This window comes from Prunus mume, linkage group LG6 (assembly GCF_029339155.1).
Source record: "Prunus mume cultivar Tortuosa linkage group LG6, ASM2933915v1, whole genome shotgun sequence".
In the NCBI taxonomy this organism is placed as follows: Eukaryota; Viridiplantae; Streptophyta; class Magnoliopsida; order Rosales; family Rosaceae; genus Prunus; species Prunus mume.
Window position 1 is genome coordinate 4,711,560 of NC_142703.1, and position 20,026 is coordinate 4,731,585.

Here is a 20,026-nt window from a genome sequence, read left to right on the forward strand (position 1 = left end):
TCTAGAAAAGAAACTCTCCTCAAAGGATTAGCATATCCTATGCATGTGGTCAGAGTCAATGTACGAAGGGAAGTAAGAAAGATAGTTATGGGATGAAAAATAATGTGCCAACCATGGCAACATAAAAGGAAATGCCAAGAGAGAAAATCGTAAGCCATCAGATATTTAATCATGAAATTAGTATCCCATATTAAAATCATCAATTCTTCGTTTGGATGAGATGAGGAGAAGTAATTCGGAATTTAACTAAAAATCAGGAATTTAAGAAGAGAAATTGACAATTCTCTCGTTTGGCAACTTAAGCACATAATTTATTAAATGAGGAAATACATAAATCCAACTATTAAAATCTTCAATTGCCAAAAATTGAAATGATGGAAATCTATTCCGTTATTTTAGAATTCTATGTAATTTTCAATTCTTTCGTTCAAAGGGAAGAGAAAAGAAAAGTAATTGAAATTGACAATGCAATACAAATGTGATAAAGGCTGACTCCAAGACCATAACACATGTATATCCAACCAAGCCGACACTCTCGTCGTAAAGACAGACATAGATATCAAGCATTAGAGTTTTATCCATGGCTTCAATTTCAATATATACATATACGTATATTTCTCTGCTCGTTCATCGAATCATCTTCATGTTCGATAAAAACCAACCCACAGGTGATAAATCAATAATTAAAATTTAATGTATGATCCAATAATCCCAAAATGAAAATGAGATTTGTATTATTTTTATTATATGAAAAAAAAAAAAACAGAAAAAAGAAGACAACTTAGGTGTAGGGGCCCATGAGAAACCAGGTTACCCCCACCAGTCGTTGGAGCAGCAAGGTCTTGAATTGCCTGAAACCACGGTCGCTGGAGCTGAGATCCAATTAGTGTATCATATCGTTTTTTATAAGTTTTTTATTCTATGAATGAATTCTCTTTCTAAAAAAACAACATTTTCACAAACACATTGCATTCATTCAAACGGACAGTCATTAGGAATTAATTAACTAATCAACTCAAAATTTTGAGAAAAACAATTAATTAAGATATTAGTAATTGAATGCGATTGATTGATTTGTAGATGAGAGAGACGTAGACGCGAGGACGCTCTGTGTCGATCTCGTTCGCGACGCGGAGAATGGGAGCGATTGATGCGAGGGCTGAGGGGACGACCTCATTGTCGAAGACGTCCGTAGAGAAGGAGCACGACGATCAGAAAAGCCTTGATGATGCGGTAGAGGCGCAACGAGGCGAACTCATTGTCCTCACCGGAATCCTAGATCGTCGGAGACGTTGATCTGAATATTTTCCCGGCGGCAATTAATCGGCACTGTTGTCTTTCTCCGAGAATAGGTCATGAAGGAGCTGAAAGCGAGGGGCTTTGCTAAACTACGAAGGGTATATGTGACCTAAATAAAGGTAAGAAATCGAAGTTATTTTGTGTAGCCTCTAGAATTTTCCACGAGTTCAAAACTTTCATACCAAAAACAAAACCAACCACAAACTCCCTTCTGCCGCTGCATCCCGAAACCCTAAATTCCATTTTCCCTCAATTTCAATAGCAAAGTCCCTATCATCTGATATCATGGCTGATTGGAATATATCTAATCATTCCTCAGCCGTTGTGCTCAACCCTAGTCGAGATGTTCAGTACCATGACCACGCCTTGCCGACGGCTTCACGCCAAGAGACGGTAGCCACGTTTTCCTGGGATCAATTCGATTTGCTAATATCAAAATTGGAGGAGCTTCGCAGCACCCCTTCCGCCGCCGCTGAGCTCACCCCTTGCCGAGATGTTCAGGACCATGCCTTTCTCCCGTCGAAGTTATCGGAGATCCAGAAATCTCTGGTCGATTTGAAGAAATCAACAATGGAGGAGTTTCGCCTAATACGCTCCAGTAGTACTAGCCCCACTCCATCCGAAACGACGGTGATTGACGGCAGTCCCAACCACCCAAGGTCAGTGCATGGCTTAATGGATTTCATTAATTTTTGTTTCTCAGTAAAATTGTTGATGTTCTTCAGTAGCATTGTTGTTTTATTTGTTTTATTTTTCCAAAATTTTCGATTAATTTTCTCTTTGTTTAGTTTCTCAAACGACAGTGATTGCTGCATCTTTAATTATTCAAAGATTTTGCTACCAACCATTCAGTTCACCTGTGTTACATATTCTTAATAAATTTCAATTGGTATATAGATTTCATACGTGAGGGAGCTTATGTACCCCCTTTAATACCAGATAACGTTGTTGGTGATTTTCCCCTAGATTTCCATGATTTCCATTGATGATTTATTTGTTCTGTGAATTGAACTTTGTATGTAATCATCCTGTATCGATTATTCTACACTCCCATTCACAGTTTGTACGAAATTAGTGAAGTATATTTATAGATACTGGCTTTTTTACTGTTTTGTTTGTATTTATTCATACATATATGTATATATGTGCTCACTAAAGTAGATGATGTAGCTTTAACCTTGTTTCATTCATTAATTCTCTCTAGGTAGGTGGGTGTTTGAAAAGATTAATTTGACGTGTTCAATTTATCTCTTTTCTCTGTCCAGCTTGCCCATGGATCGGGACCATGCATCAATGACTGTAAGTCAAGGGGAAGATAGATCTGTGTTTCTAATTGTGTGTTTCACTAAGGGAAAATGCCGTCATGCCATATATGAAGTGAAATTCAAACACGGGGGAGAAGTTGATGATATGAGCGGAGGAGAGGTACCCGCACTACTTAAACCTACAGCTAAGATTAGTCGTATGGTTCAGAGTGCAAGAATTTTCAACCTGTCTCAAATATATTTACTTACACATGACGGTGATAGACCTCGCGATATGTCATTTGGAGGGTATGTATTTGATACGAAGGATCGGAAATTAGATTTATCAATACCTCCTACCTTAGAGCGTAAGCGGTCTGGAACAGTTGTGTCCGCATATGATGGACTCTATTATCTTGAAGCTACATCGTCTTTCATTACAGATCCAGATCCATCCTTTGAGAAGTACGATCCTGTTAAGAAGGCTTGGCAGCAACTGCCTCCTTTTCCATTTTCTGATGACCTTCCTATGGACGTAATGGGTTATGCTGTATGTTATGGAGTTATTTTGTATTCATTTTGGGACCTAAAAAAAGACTTCGGCCTTGCTGCTTTTCACGTGGGTAGAGGGGATTGGAATCGAGTGAAAGTTGACTCTTCTACTTATGCTCCTTTCCGAGGGAGGGCCATAGTTGTAGGTGAGTATATCTATGCCTTACATGTGTTTGAGAAGGACGAGATTATAGGATTCTCCTTGAGGATGGACAAAGATGAGGATGGCGGTGTTGCATATTCACTAAGCAACGTGTTGACATTGCGCGGCCTGGAGATTGCAAATCCGCCATTGCCATTTTATGAGTACAAGTCAGACTATTTGATTCATTTGGGGAACCAGGACTTATTACATGTTAAGACTGGCAGTATCGAAGAACATCGCGATGTTCAACATCTTTGTATCACCACGTTTCAAATTGTTGTTAGAGAAGTAGGATGGCATATGATCAAGACCTTACATTCAAGTGTTCTTCGTGCGGATATCGAGGGCCGTGATTGGTTTTTCATTAATTTCGGCTTCACTCCGTAAGCTTTCTTCACATTTAGTGTTTTCATCAGCAATATTAATTTGTGCGGTGGATTATGTTACATTTTGTATGTGTCAAAATGCTTAGAAATATGATTTTATGATGATTATGACCCTCAGGGAGTGTGGGGATTATGAACCCACAGAAAGGGATTATGAACATGTAGAGAGGCATAGTGCAGCTAGCGTGAACCCACCAAAACAAGAAGATGACACTCTGCATGAACAGGAAACCAAACCAACTCTAGATGAGAATTTGTTGATGTGGGAGTTGACGCATAGTGAGCTTCATACTACGCCAGTTGGCAAAGGTGAAAAATGTGTTTATGTGAAATCTTTTTATTTCTGTAATGACCAGGAATCAGGAGAATTGTTTGCATGTCTCAAAAGTGTTTTTAGTAGCCCTTGAGTTTAGTTTATCATAATCGAATTGGGTTTTGCAGAAAGAAGCCAACAAGAGAAAAGCCTCCATGAAGCAGGAAAAAACTGCCAGGAAGAAGGGATTGGCTTCCTTTATACAAGATATATCCCCCATGCAGCATGGAAAAGGCAAACAAAAGAAACCCAAGAAGGACCACAAACAAACAAGCTAAATTTTTGAAGGTTGTGTTTTTTGGGGTTTAGTAGAGAGCTTTCGGAGATTGTGGAGTGCCTCCTCGACACAAAGAAAGCAGAACTATGAATGGATTCCTACAAAATGAACCCGTGTTACATATCTACTGTGATCTTAGGGAAAAAAAAAAAATCCGCACTTGCTTCACTACATAAATTGTTGTTTGAAACTAGTCCTATTAATTGAAAGAAAAATCAAATACCCTTATAAAGAAGGGCTACAACAATGTTGAAAACTCGTCTCTTTCATTTCATTGGAAAAATGCTCACCATTTATCCATCGGAGGCTAAAATTTGATCCGTTCCCCAACCAATGCCTCAGCTTTCTTACTAATTTCCTACATAATTCATACGGAAGTGTTAAATATGCAATACAATTTCAAGTGCATTGAACGGTAAAGCTTATTACATTCAAGCTGCAAGGCCCTTCAGCTAGGTTCTGGGGTGATTGGAATGCTCCACATTAATGCTTCTATTCACGCTAACATTTTCCATCAGTGGAACAATATTGCTTTTGACATTCTGAATTGGACTATTTTCAGATTTTTCAAGATACACCATTTTGGTAATGGTTATTATTAGAACAATCATGGAATGCAATTGATACGATAACACTTGAAGAGAGAGCTCGTTTTCTTTTACATCCTCCTGTACTGTTGCCTTCTTTCTCAGGTTTTTTGAAGTGGGGTTTTTTCTCATGATTTGTTTTAAAAAATTACTAAAGGACGATGACACAAATTATTAGAGTTAATACAAAGGTTTTTAGAAGTAAGGTTTTACACGTAGGTTTGATTAGGGTTGAATGTGGTGAGTAGAGTGTACTTATTAAAAATTTTGTTTCACAATTCAATATATCTTTCTTTTGTAAAAGGCTACAAACTCAACAAGCTACAATTATGCATCATTGTTTGGAGACCTTTTGTGGTTTATCTGGGCAACAAGTCAACTATGACAAATCTAGGATCTTTTGCTCCCCTAATACAAACCATGGTACCGCTACCCAAATTGCTTCCATTTGTGGTTCTTCTCTTACGGATTCTTTGGGAAATTATGTTGGTGTCCCTCTTATTCACTCGAGTGAAGAATGATACTTATAGCCATGTTGTAGCCAAAGTCCAACAGCGCCTTGCCTCCTGGAAAAGTCATATGCTATCTATGGCTGGCAGGTTAGTGTATTTACAAGCCATTTCCTCTGCCATCCCTATATATTCTATGCAAACGGTCCAATTTCCTATTAGCATTTGTGATAAGCTGGACAAGACCATTGGAGCAAAGTTAAAAACCTTTGTTTGGCTAATTGGGCATGGCAAAATCCTTACTAATGTTCAAAGGGAGAAGAGATTGATGACAACTGATCCTAACTGCCACAAGTGTCTTTCCCTTCTTGAGACTATGGATCACGTCTTTAGAGGATGTAGATTTGCTCTTAAGGTATGGAATTACATAAAGGTTCCTTTTGATGTTCTTCACTCTTTCTCCTTAAGACTTTACTGATTGGCTAAGAATCAACCTCAAGAGCAAAATTATGTTCTCTGACAACCTTCCTTGGACACTTGTTTTTACAACCTCTATTTGGCATTGCTGGAAATGGAGAGGTAACTTTATTTTTAACCCTGGCTATGAGCCTCCTCCCAACCCCTATCACACTATTCTGCAATTTTCTAGTGAATGGCTTGATGCCAATAATGTTGTTAATGCTAAGCCTATTAGAGAGGTCATCCAAGTCCATTGGAGTCCTCCTACTCTTGGCAACTTCAAATTGAAAGTGGATGGCAGCAGTAAAACAGATTCTTGGAAAATTTGTGCTGGTGGTTTGCTAAGGGACTCTAATGGAGCATAGATATGTGAGTTCTCTGCCAATATTGGGATTGGAAATATTAATGAGGCTGAGCTATGGAGTATCTTTAGAGGTTTGCGTATGGCTTGGGCCAAGGGCATTAGGTCCCTTGATATTGAATGTGATTCCTTGTCTGTTGTCTTTTTGATTGCTAAGGCTTGTAACCATTCACACCTTCTCTTTTGTCTGATTGAAGACTGCAAGTTGTTACATAACCGTGATTAGAGATGCAATGTCTCTCATATCTACGGGGACCCAAACAGAGCAGCTGATCACCTTTTGCTAACTTGGGGTATGAGTTACCCTTGGGGCTTCATAACAACCAGTCTGCTCCTATCTCCCTCTCAAGCTTGCTGTTGGATGATAAACTAAGAAGAGCCCAAAGTAGGGTTGTGCCTCGTTAGCTTTTTTTCTTTTCTGGCTTCGGCTTGCCTTGTAACCAATATACATATATATATATATATTGTCATTTTATATTACTGTCAATTAGTAATTCAATAAATAGTTTGATAGTTAGGTGTACTCAGTTAATTTTAGGATTCATTTAACAACACCCAATTTTGAAATGTAGCAAAGCAATCATTCTACAAGGAATACCAATCACCTTAAATTTTTTGACTTGCGTCCTTGCACAATGAAAGCTAGACGCTTGTAAGAATTCTATAGTGAGCGCCTTATATATGACCCATAGGTGAAGACCCTATTTCTTAACAGTTGGATCAAATTGGTTAGCTGTTGGATCATGAGTTAACCGTTGAATCAAATTGGCTAATATGATCCAACGACTAAAAGATAGGACCTCACCTAAGGGCCATATATAAGGCACTCACTATAGAATGACTCACTTGAGTATTAAAAGACACAACTGTAGATATTTAAGTTATGGGTCAATACACTAAGCTAACAAAACAAACTTTAAAATTAACTCGCAATTCCCACCCAATCAAGTTGAATTATAGTAAACTGGATATCCGTAAATGTTTCAACAAACAAGTACCATGTATCCCGATCAAGTCGACACTGGTTCAAAATGATCCACAGAAATCATGTGAACAATTCAGTATCAACACCATATGCATGAACCATTCTGGGACCGATGATCCCTAAACCCTCATCGGCAAAGTAAACACAAGCATCCAAAGATATTTTCAAAGCAACCGCATGTACCTGCTGGCAATATCCACCATCAAATGAGAGTGACATCACGCTGCTGTTAGTGGGCAGCTTCTCTTGAGCTTGAGAGTAACTCCCATCCAATTCACACAGGACAAGTTTTGAGGCAGTTGGATTTGTGCTGAGTGGCCTTTTGTCAACGGCATGAACCACTTGGGGATTTCGATCACTGGGAACATAATTTGAATCTCGGACAAAGTCCAGTCCCGTTTTTAGTATTGCTCATGGTGAAGGGATATTTGATAGAGAGTTTGTTTCCTGGCTTACTTCCGGACTCGACAAGGTTATCTAGTTTATCCGATCTTCCTCAAGTGAAGGGATATTCATTAAAATACTCAAAGAGGGTATATAAGGCTTATAAGCTGTGCAACGTGGAGTCTGGACAAGCCCCTGTGAATCTTGCTGGTACACCATGTGGTCCACATATTCGAACTTGAACACCAGAGCTGTAGTCGGTTGTAAAGTAAGTGCGAATCCAGCTTGATTGAGTGAACCCTTCCGGGAACGTTGCCCGTCGAAGGTAAATACCCACAAGTAGATGGTTACTGATCGAACCATAATGGAAAATATGCTCGACACTCAACGCTCCTGTTTCAAGCAGACAAGAAAGCTTACAACCCCGATTTTAAGTTGTTTATGCTGGTGGTCCACATCAGCTGATGAGCAGAGAGCAAATCCCATCCACTTCTTCCACATCATGCACAGACAAGATAGCGTCTGGAACATAACCCATTTCCTTCAACGTCACAGACAAGTTCAGGGTTGAACCACGCCTGGCTTCCACTTACTGGAAAATAATACACCTTACTCGTATGGTTTAGTCTCTACAGGAAATGAAATGAAGAAAAGCCACTAATCAGTAAATGAAGAAAGGCCACTGAGCAGCCACTTGAAATGGGTAAATAATGTCAGGAAAAACAAATTAAGTACACGATTTAAGGCATGCGCTCTTACCTAAATAATGTCAGGAGATAATCTAGGAAAGCAAAGCATTTTAGATATATATATATATATATATATAAATATAAACTTGCAACCTACACAGTTACGCGTGATTTGAAATTGGCGCAAAAGGTAGTTGGACACAGTACCATTTGTTTTTGCAACCGCAAAGACAGATACAAAATGGCATAAACTTTTGCAACATTGTTCTCTTAATAGAAGACCTGGGGATTGGGCTTCTGAACTTTGGCTACAGTAACAATTGAAGGGAAGAAAACTCTCTACTGTAGTTTGAATGATAGCTGAAACAGCTTATGTATGTAGAGAGTATTTGTCCCACATTGGAAAGTTAAGGGACTAAGCCTGGTGTGAGAGTCCCTTTTTTTTTAAATGATGATTTTCTTAAAACTTGCTTTTAATATTAATATTATTTAATGGTAGTAGGATTTTGTCCTTAGCTATCTAGAATTTCATGCATGGTTGTGTAATTGAGTTAATACACTCCACGTAGTTAGCATGTGTCAATCAAATATGCATTAGATTATCTACTTGTTTTATGTACTTGCAAAACTAATAATTAGATATCAATGAATTAAATGGTTGAGTCATCAATACGTCTCTTCTTTGTATTTCTTCTTATCCTTCTATTGCCTTAGAGTGAAGGAAAAGCTACTTGAGCTTTAAGAAATAAGGAGATGATCCTAAAGCATTGAAGTTATCTCATAGCTACCGTCCTTGGAGTCCTATAAATACAACCATTGTTTTCTTCAATTCTCATTTCCTTCTTCAGAAAAGCGTAAAGGCAATAGAACTAAGAAATAAAACAGAAAGCGAGAGAGAGAGAGAGAGAGAGAGAGAGAGAGAGAGAGGTGATGAAATTCTTGGAGGAGATATAGGGCTTAGCTTGTATTTTCTTAAATTGGAGCAATGCTTTGGAATCGAGGTAGGGGTTTCTCGGGGGCTTTTACGGGATTGATCTAATTAAATTTCGTGAGCTCTATATTATGTGTGATATTGTATAATGTTCTTGATATACTATATTTATGTATTGTGAACTATTTGAATAATGTTGGCATAATTATATCATATCATGGTAATTGGTTGGAGTTGTTGGGTGGAGAAGATAATAATGGAAAAGAGGGTAATGGATAAGGATCTTTTGTGTAGTTGAGTCTAACTCTTGACAGGTACCAGATCTCAGGGATCCCACAGTGCACATCGCTTTATTGGGTGATTCGGGACTGGCGAAAGGGAGTTAGACAAGATGACTAACTGAAGGGGAATTACGGGATGATTGAGATGGGTGTTAGTTCATATAATGGGGCATTCGGGACCAAGTGGTATAAGCATGGTATGGGACGTGCAGGTCTGCTTGTCCAGTTATATGAATTAACGGGAATAGATGAAGAGCATTCATTCATGCATTATTATTAACAAAGTGATATTTTGTTGTATGATTACATGTCACTTAATTTAGTTATATCAATTTACTGTGGTAAGGTCTCATGTCCCTACTGAGCTGTGGTTGCTCACCCCTCACCTTGTTTAATTTTTTCAGATGAATTAGTGGGCAATAAAAGGACTAAATCGATTGAGGCTGAATTAGATGAGAGTAGTAGAGTTTTATTTATTTCTTGTAAAGTTGTAAGATTTTGAAGCTATATTATAAGAGAAGTTTATTTTAAATCCTGTTTTGGCATCTTTTTATTTTCTCATGCGCCGGGCCACGGTCCGGGGCGTGACACTGGGTTAATAAGGAGTTGGACTACTCCCCCCATTGCCAATTGGTTTTGGGGTGGAACCTCAACTTCCTTCATGGTATCAGAGCAAGGCTTTAACGTGTTGGGCCTAACGGCCATACGTGTTCCCATGTCACCCAATATGTGTTGTCCAGTGTTAGGCTTGAAAGTTTGCAACACGTGTGGGAGCGTGTTGAAAGTATTGTCCCACATTGAAAAGTTAAGGGACTAAGTCTGAGTTTATAAGGAGTTGGACTACTCAACTTCCAGCCCAACTTCCTTCAATGTATACTATAAATGGCTATGGAGAAGCGCTAGATGATTCACCAAAATTTTAAAGTCTAAGGATGATCAGATTCAACTACTCACATGAAGATCCTTCCTAATAGCAATTTAAAAGAAAACGATGAAACAACAGAGCATGTTTTAACGCTTAAATGGCAACTTCCAGTTCAATTTTTTATTTCATATGTATTTGTGTTTTTTGTAGGCTAGCTGGTACAGCTTTTGTTCTGTTTGGTATATAATTTCAAACATTGGGAAAGAAACCATAAAGAACATGGGAATGGTATGAGTGCAATGTAACGATTATACTGTTAGGTGCCTGGATAGATTCTCATGCCAAGCCGTGGCATGATCGTTGGGGAAAACGTGAACAATAGGCTAAGAGATCTGTGAGTCACAAATTTATGATAAAAGAGAGACGCACCAGTCTACACCTAATCTGAGGACTTAACACAATGAAGTTAATAAATGTAAGAAACTCCTATCGGATTCAAGAAGATTAGCTGATTTGGCTTTTCATACAAGACCCCTAAGAATTAATCCTGATTTCACATAATATAGAGGTTGATACCCGATTTAGATGTAAGCAATTATGCTCAACTTATCAACTAACTTTTACTTGATATTTTAGCCCGACATCTTTTATATGAGACACCAAAGGGCTCCAGCAAAGGAGAGCGCGACAGCTCTAAATCCGTTTTCCAATAGTATTGGTGCGCCCTAGCTATTTATTGGCCACGGATGCTGGTTGCATGTGACATGTGGCCACTCTTTGGCCCCGGGTTTTTCAGTGGTTCACACTAGTATAAGCCACGGGTGAATTAATGGTTTATATGGAGGTTTTCTAGTAGTGTCTATTAATCCAATAAAATTCTATCGTAATTTTTTTTCATATATAAAAAATATGTAGATTTGCTATATGTTTTTTTCATATGGATTGTTGGTAACAAAAATTTAGGCAAATTTCGTTTTAATGGTACTTTGTGTAGAGCAAGAAATGTTATTAAATAGTAATACTTACCAAACAAAATGGTGGCAGATGGTAAGAAATGGAGACTTTGGTTGGCTATCGCAGTTCCTTTGGCTTCTGTTCTGATTCCAATATCCTCACCTTGCTATCTGCGTTGCAGAAAGGGACGCAAAGGTTTTGAGTTTTTAGGTTGCATTGCTAAATGTAATTGTTGTCGTTCAATTTATATATATTTTTATAAGTGGTTGACATTAAAATTGGAGAGTGCTTTTTTTAAATTTTTAAAAAAAAAAAAAAAGAAATGAAGAGGGGGGGAAAACCCCATAAACAATAACCAACTAGCCAACACTAATCATCCGAGGCTTCACAGCCCCCAACAAATCATCAATAAGAATAGGGGTAATCCAAACTGGAGCTTCATGAAAATAGCAGACCCCCAGATCCATATTCAAACTCCAATTAGCCAAACAATCTGCAGCAGCATTCCTTTCCCTATAAACATGAGTAAGCTCAACAGACTCAAACTTACTCATCAAAGCAACACAACTTGCAATCACCCCAATACAAGGATGAAGACAACTAGGAACGTGCTGCTTGATAAGGTGAACAGCACTCATAGAATCCATTTCAATAGAAAGCCTAGCCACCCCTTTAGCCGCAGCAAGCTTCAAGCCAAAGAATAACCCCCAGAGCTCAGCATCCAGAGTTTGACCAATACCCAAGTTGACAGCAAAACCACCCATCCAGTCTCGAAGGGAATTACGGATGATACCACCAGCACCAATACAGCCAGTACCACCTTGCGAGAGCCATCAACATTTAACTTGAACACACCATTCACAGGGGGCTCCCAAGCCAACATAATCTGCACTTGAGTCCTTTTGGAGATGGAATTAGGACAAGTCTGGAGCCACTCATAAACTGCAGAATCAATAATCCTTTTAGGGTGAAAAGGCAACTCAGCTTCATCATTAAAAACTCTATTGTTTCTGCATTTCCAAATAAACCAGCAGATAAACACAAAAACCACTGGCCAAGGTTGATGGTCATAGACAGACTTGGAACACAAATTACTAAAAAGCCAAGCTTTAAAGTCAGCCTAGAAAAACCTCACAGCTTCACCCCCCTTAAGGAAAAGAAACTAGACCTCCCTAGCTTTAAAACAATCCCTCAAGATATGAAGCACAGATTCAATGAGCCAACCACAACATTGACAAGTTGAATCAAAGGTAAGGTGCCTTCTCATCCGTTGTTCATTGGAGAGGACTGATGTAGAATAGATGGCAGATTTTATCGCGGTTGAGCAAGAAAAGGGACGTGGTGGGAATTTGCAGAATTGTCGTCCGAGCTCCGATTAGGGAGCAAAATACCATTTCGGAAAGGGAACGATGCCACGAGTCAAACACATAGCTTTGCTGTGATGTACGATGGATTTTGGCATTCTGGAGTCGTTTGGCCTTTCAAAACTGCATTCAAAGTTCGAAGTTAATTCCAAATAAATTCTGTTTTTCCGTTTCGGAGTTACATAGTTAATTCCCAAAATAAATTCTGTTTTTTTTTTCAGTTTGAGTTCGGAGTTACGTAAGTTAAGTCTCGAATTAATTCTGTTTTTCAGTTTTAATTGTAATAACTCCCTAGCATTACAAGGGTTGAGAGTTGTGTATTTAGACAGAGTTCAGATTTTTAATCAAATTAATCAGAGAGAGTTTCTCTTAATTTCAATCAGGCGTTTGAAACCTTATTTGCTTGTGCTGCGTCAAGTTTCCCCCGATACACCAACCAACAAAAAATTTGCAATTTAGGAGGAATCCGCATCTTCCATACGACTTTCCACCAAGGGTCAGACCAATCAGGCCCTTTAAATAGCTATATGCATTGCAGTTCCTTTGGCTTCTGTCTTGGTTCTTATCCCAATATCCTCACCCTGCTATCTGCATTACAGAAAAGGATGCAAAGGTTTTGAGTTTTTAGGTTGCATTGCCAAATGTAATTGTTGTCGTTAAATTTATATGTTTTTTTTAAAGTGGTTGACATTAAAAAATTGGAGAGTGCTTTTCAACTCCCTGTCAAAATGTCGATTTTCGATTTTCAGTACCAAAAGAAAATGGTTTATAATGGGTAAGATGATTTATTAGAACATATATATTAGAGACTAAAAAAATGTCCAAAAGTTATGCTGGAGAAATTAGTATAATGTAAGTGGCAAATTAAATACACACGAATTGAATATAACTAGGCACCACCAAAGTATAAGTGGGTTGTCTAACAATATAAAACATGTCCAACACTTTATATAATACAATATTAATGTCTTTATTAAAAATTATTTATATTTTTATACAAGTAATATTGGGGGAGAGGGGATTCGATTGAACACATAATCTCAAGTGAATGAATAACTGCTCTTAACTACTGAAGCTATAAGCTCATTGCTATGCATGTATTAACATTATAATAAGAAACCTCGACTATTATTTTTTTCCCCTACGACATTGTGACGTCATGTAACACCATCACCATTGCATAGCTCATATAGCAGGGTAGGTAGATAGAAGCTTTCGCCAAATTAAAGACCATCGGACGTTTTAAATGACTGGGGCCTGCATTGAGCTTTTACAGTCGGCTACCAAATGCAAAACAAGCTCAGATACGTTTTAATCACTTCCACATATCTTTTTTTTTAAAGGAGAAAAATAGGAGAAAAGCAGAGGAAAACATGGGAAAAGAGCTTGCGTTGCATGCCAGTGGTTTTCTTTCTTTGCAATATGCAACTGGATGAAGAACAAAAAGAACAAAAGGAAAAAAAGAAGAAGTAAGAATGGAAGGTCTGTGATGGATTTGTCTTATTCAGGTCAACCCAAGTCCTTGTGTACTGGTCTGCCGTATTTGTGTTTATAGCGAGGAAGAGGGTAAATAGAAGATATTAATTCAATCATTAATATTATTCCCAAGGTACTGATTCTATTCTAACGTTCTCCCTCCATTTTCGTCTGCTTTGTCATGCTTTAATTCCTTTAGCTTGTGTTCGATTCCCACCTCATGCATTGTGACTCTACTGTTTTCCTTAAGTGGGAACAGGGGAGACTTTAAATTATTCTATTCTTACACAAGTGATGTGAGAATGTGAAGGTAAAAGGTCCCACATTGAAAAGTTGAGAAATCTAACAAGGGCTTATAAGGAGTTGAGCTACTACCCTCCAATTGGTTTTGGGATGGAACCTCAAATACCTTCATGGTATCATAGCACGTTGCCCACGTGTGAAAGCCCAACGGCCACATGTGCTCCACATCACCCAAAATGTGTTGTCCACTTGTTAGGCTTGAACCTCAACTTCCTTCAAGTGACAAGTGGTATTAGGGAGGAACGGAATCGAACAAGACATTGGATGCAAAGACAGATTGATGCTCTATGCTCCTAAAAATTTCAGACCAATAATGTATTAGAATTTACCAAGAGTGTTAAAGTAGGGTTTCAAGGCATCTTGAGGAGACCAGTCCATTCCATTATGAAAGAATTGCTGCTGATATATATAGGAGAAGGTATTAGAAATGAAAAAGTCAGTTTGAGATTGTTCCAAGGAGAGATTTTATCATTGAGCTTTTCTTTTCCACAACAAAAAAAAGAAGAATAAAAAAATCATTGAGCTTTCTAGTAATCGACTTGCTCTTTTGTGCATAGCAGGTGGGAATTCCCTTCCTTTTTTTTGTTTTTTTATTTAATGTTCTTTCAATTGATAGCATTTTCTTGAAGATTTTAGTTTCTTATGTTTCTATGGTAGTTGGACATTTGAAATGAGCAAAAAGGTCATGTTAAAATGTTGTAACTTTATTCTTTTCTTTATATGGAATTTCGTTTGTTTCTATATGTTTTGACTGGAAGCATGAGATCTAAAAGGGAGGATATAAATTCGTTTGTTTCTGTTGTCACCTTAGGTCTACATATAATATGCATATATATGCTCAGATTTTTTTCCCAGAAAAATAAAATCAACAAACTTTTTCGAAATTTGTACATTTTGATTGGAAGAATATGAATTTTTGTTCTTCACCACTTGATGTACAAGTCTCTTGCAATAAGATGTTCTCCATTCCCCCAAAACCCCCGAAGAAGAAAAAGGAAGAACAAGTTGCTTTGGTTTAATTTGCCCCCACCCTCCTCAAAAAAAGGAACAAGTTGCTTTAGAAGCGAGGTCAACTCATAGCTTCCTTGCTTTTACTTAGTTTTATATGTTAATGTGCGGCTTTGGCCAGGTTGAGTTAGAAATCCATTACGTTAACCCAAACAAAATATAATCCATTACATTTCCCCTAATAACAACATAATCATGTGCAAGAGCAAGTTGCTTTGTTTCTCAAAAGAAAAGCAAGAACAAGTTGGTTTTAGAAGCTTGGAAGAAAATAGGCTTATTACGGATTATTTTTACACTAATTTCTTTTACATACTGTTTATATATTCTTGTAATAACTCCCTTTTAGATAGAGTAATTGGAACTCTTTATAGCCAGCTTGAACTCATTAACTGGGAAAAGTTGAGCTATGAAGAGGCTTTGCAATGGGCCAAGCTAGCTAGCATGTAAGGAAATTAATAATAAAACAAACACTTGGAGTAATTACTCCCCCAGGCAAAGTCTTAGGTTCTAGTCCTAATATCCTTGTTGCGTGTGAGTTTAGTATATTGTCGCCCCTCTCAATAGAAAAAGGCAAGGGCCAGCTATATACTCTTCCGTTGGTATTGAGTTTACAAATTACTAGTGCCAAGTAACGTTGGTTGTAAGTTCAGAAACTATATCACAACTTTCTCTCAAAGATATTGAATAAAAATGGTAAAAGGAAGAAACAAGAATTTGAGTTTTATTGAAGTAAGAGTTACAACTAACTCTTATTGGCTGAATAAAACTCAGCTGGAATAGATAATGTCTGGTTTGGTCGGGTCCACAAACAAGCAATCACTCTTTTTTGGGTTCTAAGAATAAAGAAACCCTGTTCTTATTTGGCTGCATGTAAATGAAAATGAGCAACAGAGATTCTGGTAAGTCTTTCTTGTACATAATGTAATTTAAATCCTTTGCACCAAGTAATATTATTTATTACAAAGAACATATAATCTGACATATATATATCTGACCATGACCATGCAATGTTTGATTGCAGGCTGTGGGGATACAGATATGAAAGAACTTACAAATCATTTGAACGGCCTGCCTCCCTTATCCTCTGAGTGCTGTATCTACGAGGTTCCAAAGCGACTGCGTGATGAAAATGACAAGGCCTATACACCTCGGGTGGTCTCAATTGGCCCCCTTCACCATGGTCGAGAAAGCCTAAAAGCCATGGAAGAGCATAAAATGCGGTATATGAAGGACTTTCTTGAACGAACAGAGGTTAAGCTGGAGGATCTTTTCAAAAACATGATGGAACGGCAAGCACAAATTCGTGCTTCTTATGCAGTAAACATTAACTTTAAGGAACATGAGCTCGTAAAAATGATTATGGTCGACGCCACTTTTACCTTTGAGGTCATGCTCAGAGTTTCTTTACCATCACTACAAAAGAAAAACCACCGAATATTTGGAAAACCAAGGATGCTAAGGGATATTATATATGACATGTTGTTGCTTGAAAATCAGGTGCCATTCTTTATCCTCGAGTATCTCTACTTCTTAGCCCATTCCAACAATATAATTCCTCTCGAAAGAGGGCTTTCACTCATTAGCCTAACCTATAAGTTATTCAGCAATAGGGTTTACAAAAGGCCATCCCATGAAATTTTTTCCAAATTCTCTCACCCTACGACTAAAATACACCATTTTGTTGACTTTTTGCTACAATGTCATCGACCTTTACCTTCTGATCTTCCAACCATAAAAAAACTGGAAAATTTAACCGTACCAAATGCAACAAAATTACACCAGGCTGGAGTCAAGTTTAGGATGGTTAAAGAAACAAACTTATTTGACATACAATTTGAGGATGGAACCCTCAAAATTCCACAACTGCAAATTCGGGGTTCAACACAAATTTTCTTCCGTAATCTTATTGCCTATGAGCAGTGTGAGTTGAATGATCATTACATCAACGACTATATCTTTGTCATGAACCGCCTGGTCGACAGTGCCAAGGATGTGGAATTGCTTGCGAAGAGTAAAGTTCTTGAATCTAAGCTACCGGACAGCAAGGCAACAGCGGATTTTATTAATAATCTTGATTCGGGGCCTATTTTGTTCAGCAGAAAATTCTATTTCACCGATCTTTGTGACAAGCTGAATGAACACTATAGAAAGCCCTGGCACAAGTGGAAGGCAAGTTTGAAACAAGAATATTTCAAATCCCCATGGGCTGGCCTGTCTATTATTGTAGCCGCTATACTAGTTGTGCTCACATTTATTCAAACAGTGTGCTCCGTAATGGAGCTGTAGGTTCTTTATTTCCTCAATTTCATGTTTAGCGGTTGCAGATCTTGTTGCTCATGTACGTGTTTATCTAAAGTTAAATAAGAGTGATTGACTGGTAGTCTGTTGGTTTGTTTTTCTGGGGTTTTTCCCCCCTGTTCGTTAAAAAAAAAAAAAAAGAGTGATTGCTTGTGCCTATGAAAATTACTTTGAAGTATGCTCCACAGAGCACTGCAACTGCAAGCAAGCCCTTCCTTACTCATTGCTAGACAAGGCCAAAAATAGTTCTTTAATTAGAGCCAAAAGAAATAAACTAGGGAAGTGGAGGTTCTTCTGCATGATAGTGAGCATGAGAAGAACAACAGCTGCAATGACATATATAGTTGCCCAAGGTGTGTTCAAATATAGTTTTGCTTCAAAATCGCCTTCCATTTGTTCCGCCGCTTTACCAAGAATCACTTGAATTTCTTACGAAGATTTCAACATTTTTATAATAAAAGCGCTTGCTAAAAGTGCTTATGAGCAGCCACACTTTAATTTGTTCGAATAATAATAAAAGCAGAAAAGCAGTGTTTTATTTTTCCTCTTTACTTTTTCTTTCAGAACCTGCAAAATAAATGTTAGTGTTGATCAGTTCTTCACCATCAAGCGATTGGCTTAGTGAAATAAAGCACTTCATTGATTTCTACTTAAATTAACGGGTTCTTTTACTGTTTTTTGTTTTTTTGCTATGGAGTGTAAAAATTAGAAGCTCCCATCCCATAGCTATAATTTGTGTACATTCATTATCGAACATTTCAAATTATTTGTGATTTTTTTTTAAATTAAAAAAACTTTTTTGGGGGTTATGGAGGTTCCAAGGGGTGGATATGGACTGTGTGATTTGCCCCACTTTGCCGTCAAGCTTGGCAAAAGGACTAAATTGATTTCTACTAAAATCAACTGTGTTTGTTTAGTGTAAGGAAAAAAAAAAAAGAAGCTCCCAAAACTGTAATTTTTATGGTTTGCTTGCGATAACCAACCCGAGGGTAGGGGGTGTGCTTTTTGCGACTTCACCCACCAATGCCAAGGTGAACAATTCAAGACCACTAATGCTTCACCTAAGAATGTTTCCATAGCAACCAATCACTTTAATGCCTCTTACTTAATTACAAGCTCACGCTACTAGGTTCAAAACTATAATTTTTGGATATTTATATTATCAGACATTTAATAATATGGTGAACTTTTTGAAATCTTTTGGGGGTTGTGAAGAGATTCTAGAGGTGGACTGTGTAAATGTATCGAGTCTACATTTAATATGTGTTGGGTCCGCAAAAAAAGAATTCTATCCTTTTCTTCGTGCTAATTAATTAACTTATACACTCGAAAAGAAAAGAATTCTATCATATAGTTGGAAAAATAATAAATCAATTATGATTTCTTTTTTCTTTTTTCTTTTTTTTGTTCGAAATCAACTATGAAAGGAGTTGGACCATTATAAAGCTCAAGAAGGGGAGGAAAATATGTATATTTGGGTCGGAGGCAGAGATCTAGTCACCTACCATCTAGGACATACAATATGGTAATAGGGTGACACATGCCCACATGCAATCGACGCTAGCATATTTTACAAGCGTAATTATATATCTTCTAAGTTTATCATAGTTATGTGTCAATTTTAGATCCAATTACACACACCTAAAATATGAAAACAAAATCATAGACAATACACTTTTTTTCACTTATATTTCGAATATGCATTGCGTTTTTTGAAGAACAAAAATTGTTTTTCATGTTTATAAAATAGGGGCTTCACTTAGGGTATAACAAAATGTCATAGGGAAAAAAATAATTGACCAGAGAGTATTGGCCACATGTCACATGACAATTGTCGAAGCATAGTATTGTCATTCATTATTCACCACGGCAATCAGCATCCGTGACCAATAAAGGGCTGGGGCCCATCCATACTCCACCTCTATTTATGTAGCTCTTTGAGAATATAAAAGATGTTATAAATATTATGTAGCTCTTTGAGAATATAAAAGATGTTATAAATATAAAATAATCAGAATATGAAAAGTACCATTGAATATTGGTTATATTTGCTCTTCTGGTGTTTACACTGATAGAATTCTCTCATATAGAACTCACTAACACTCAGATTTCACACACTCTCTTCTTTCCTCTCACTCTTACTTTCTTCTCTTCCTTTCTTTCCTCTCTTCTCTGTTGGTGTGTTTTGTTAAGCAATGGGAAGCCTATTTATATGCAAATTGGATGGTTTCCAACATCATCATTAAGCATCATTAAGCTCCAACATCATCGTTAAGCTTTTGGAATATTATTTCCTTCTTTTCTTTATGTGGGTTCCACCACTTTCTTTACAACAAAAGAAATATTTTTTATTCAACATGGACACTGAAATTGTGGCTAAACTACAAACTTCTTTTAAAAAAATAATGATGAAAAT

At 37.5% G+C, this 20,026-nt stretch overlaps 2 protein-coding genes across 2 annotated transcripts; both read left to right on the top strand.

The window, feature by feature from the left end:
* The first annotated feature begins 1,444 nt into the window (after positions 1-1,444).
* LOC103336451 (uncharacterized) lies at positions 1,445-4,145 on the top strand. Its single transcript, XM_089054320.1, has 3 exons — positions 1,445-1,958; positions 2,565-3,623; positions 3,745-4,145. Exons 1-3 carry the CDS (start codon positions 1,585-1,587, stop codon positions 4,031-4,033), a joined length of 1,722 nt encoding a protein of 573 aa, XP_088910446.1. The 5' UTR covers positions 1,445-1,584; the 3' UTR covers positions 4,034-4,145.
* Positions 4,146-16,308: 12,163 nt separating this feature from the next.
* On the top strand, positions 16,309-17,695 carry LOC148915895 (UPF0481 protein At3g47200-like). Its single transcript, XM_089055017.1, has one exon. The coding sequence runs from the start codon at positions 16,309-16,311 to the stop codon at positions 17,596-17,598; it is 1,290 nt and encodes a 429-aa protein (XP_088911143.1). The 3' UTR covers positions 17,599-17,695.
* Positions 17,696-20,026: the final 2,331 nt, after the last annotated feature.

Coding starts and splice junctions, on each gene's coding strand:
- LOC103336451 (XM_089054320.1), top strand. CDS start 1,585: ATGGCTGATTGGAATATATCTAATCATTCCTCAGCCGTTGTGCTCAAC. Junction 1,959..2,564: donor GGCAGTCCCAACCACCCAAG/GTCAGTGCATGG, acceptor TTCTCTGTCCAG/CTTGCCCATGGATCGGGACC. Junction 3,624..3,744: donor ATTAATTTCGGCTTCACTCC/GTAAGCTTTCTT, acceptor TATGACCCTCAG/GGAGTGTGGGGATTATGAAC.
- LOC148915895 (XM_089055017.1), top strand. CDS start 16,309: ATGACCATGCAATGTTTGATTGCAGGCTGTGGGGATACAGATATGAAA.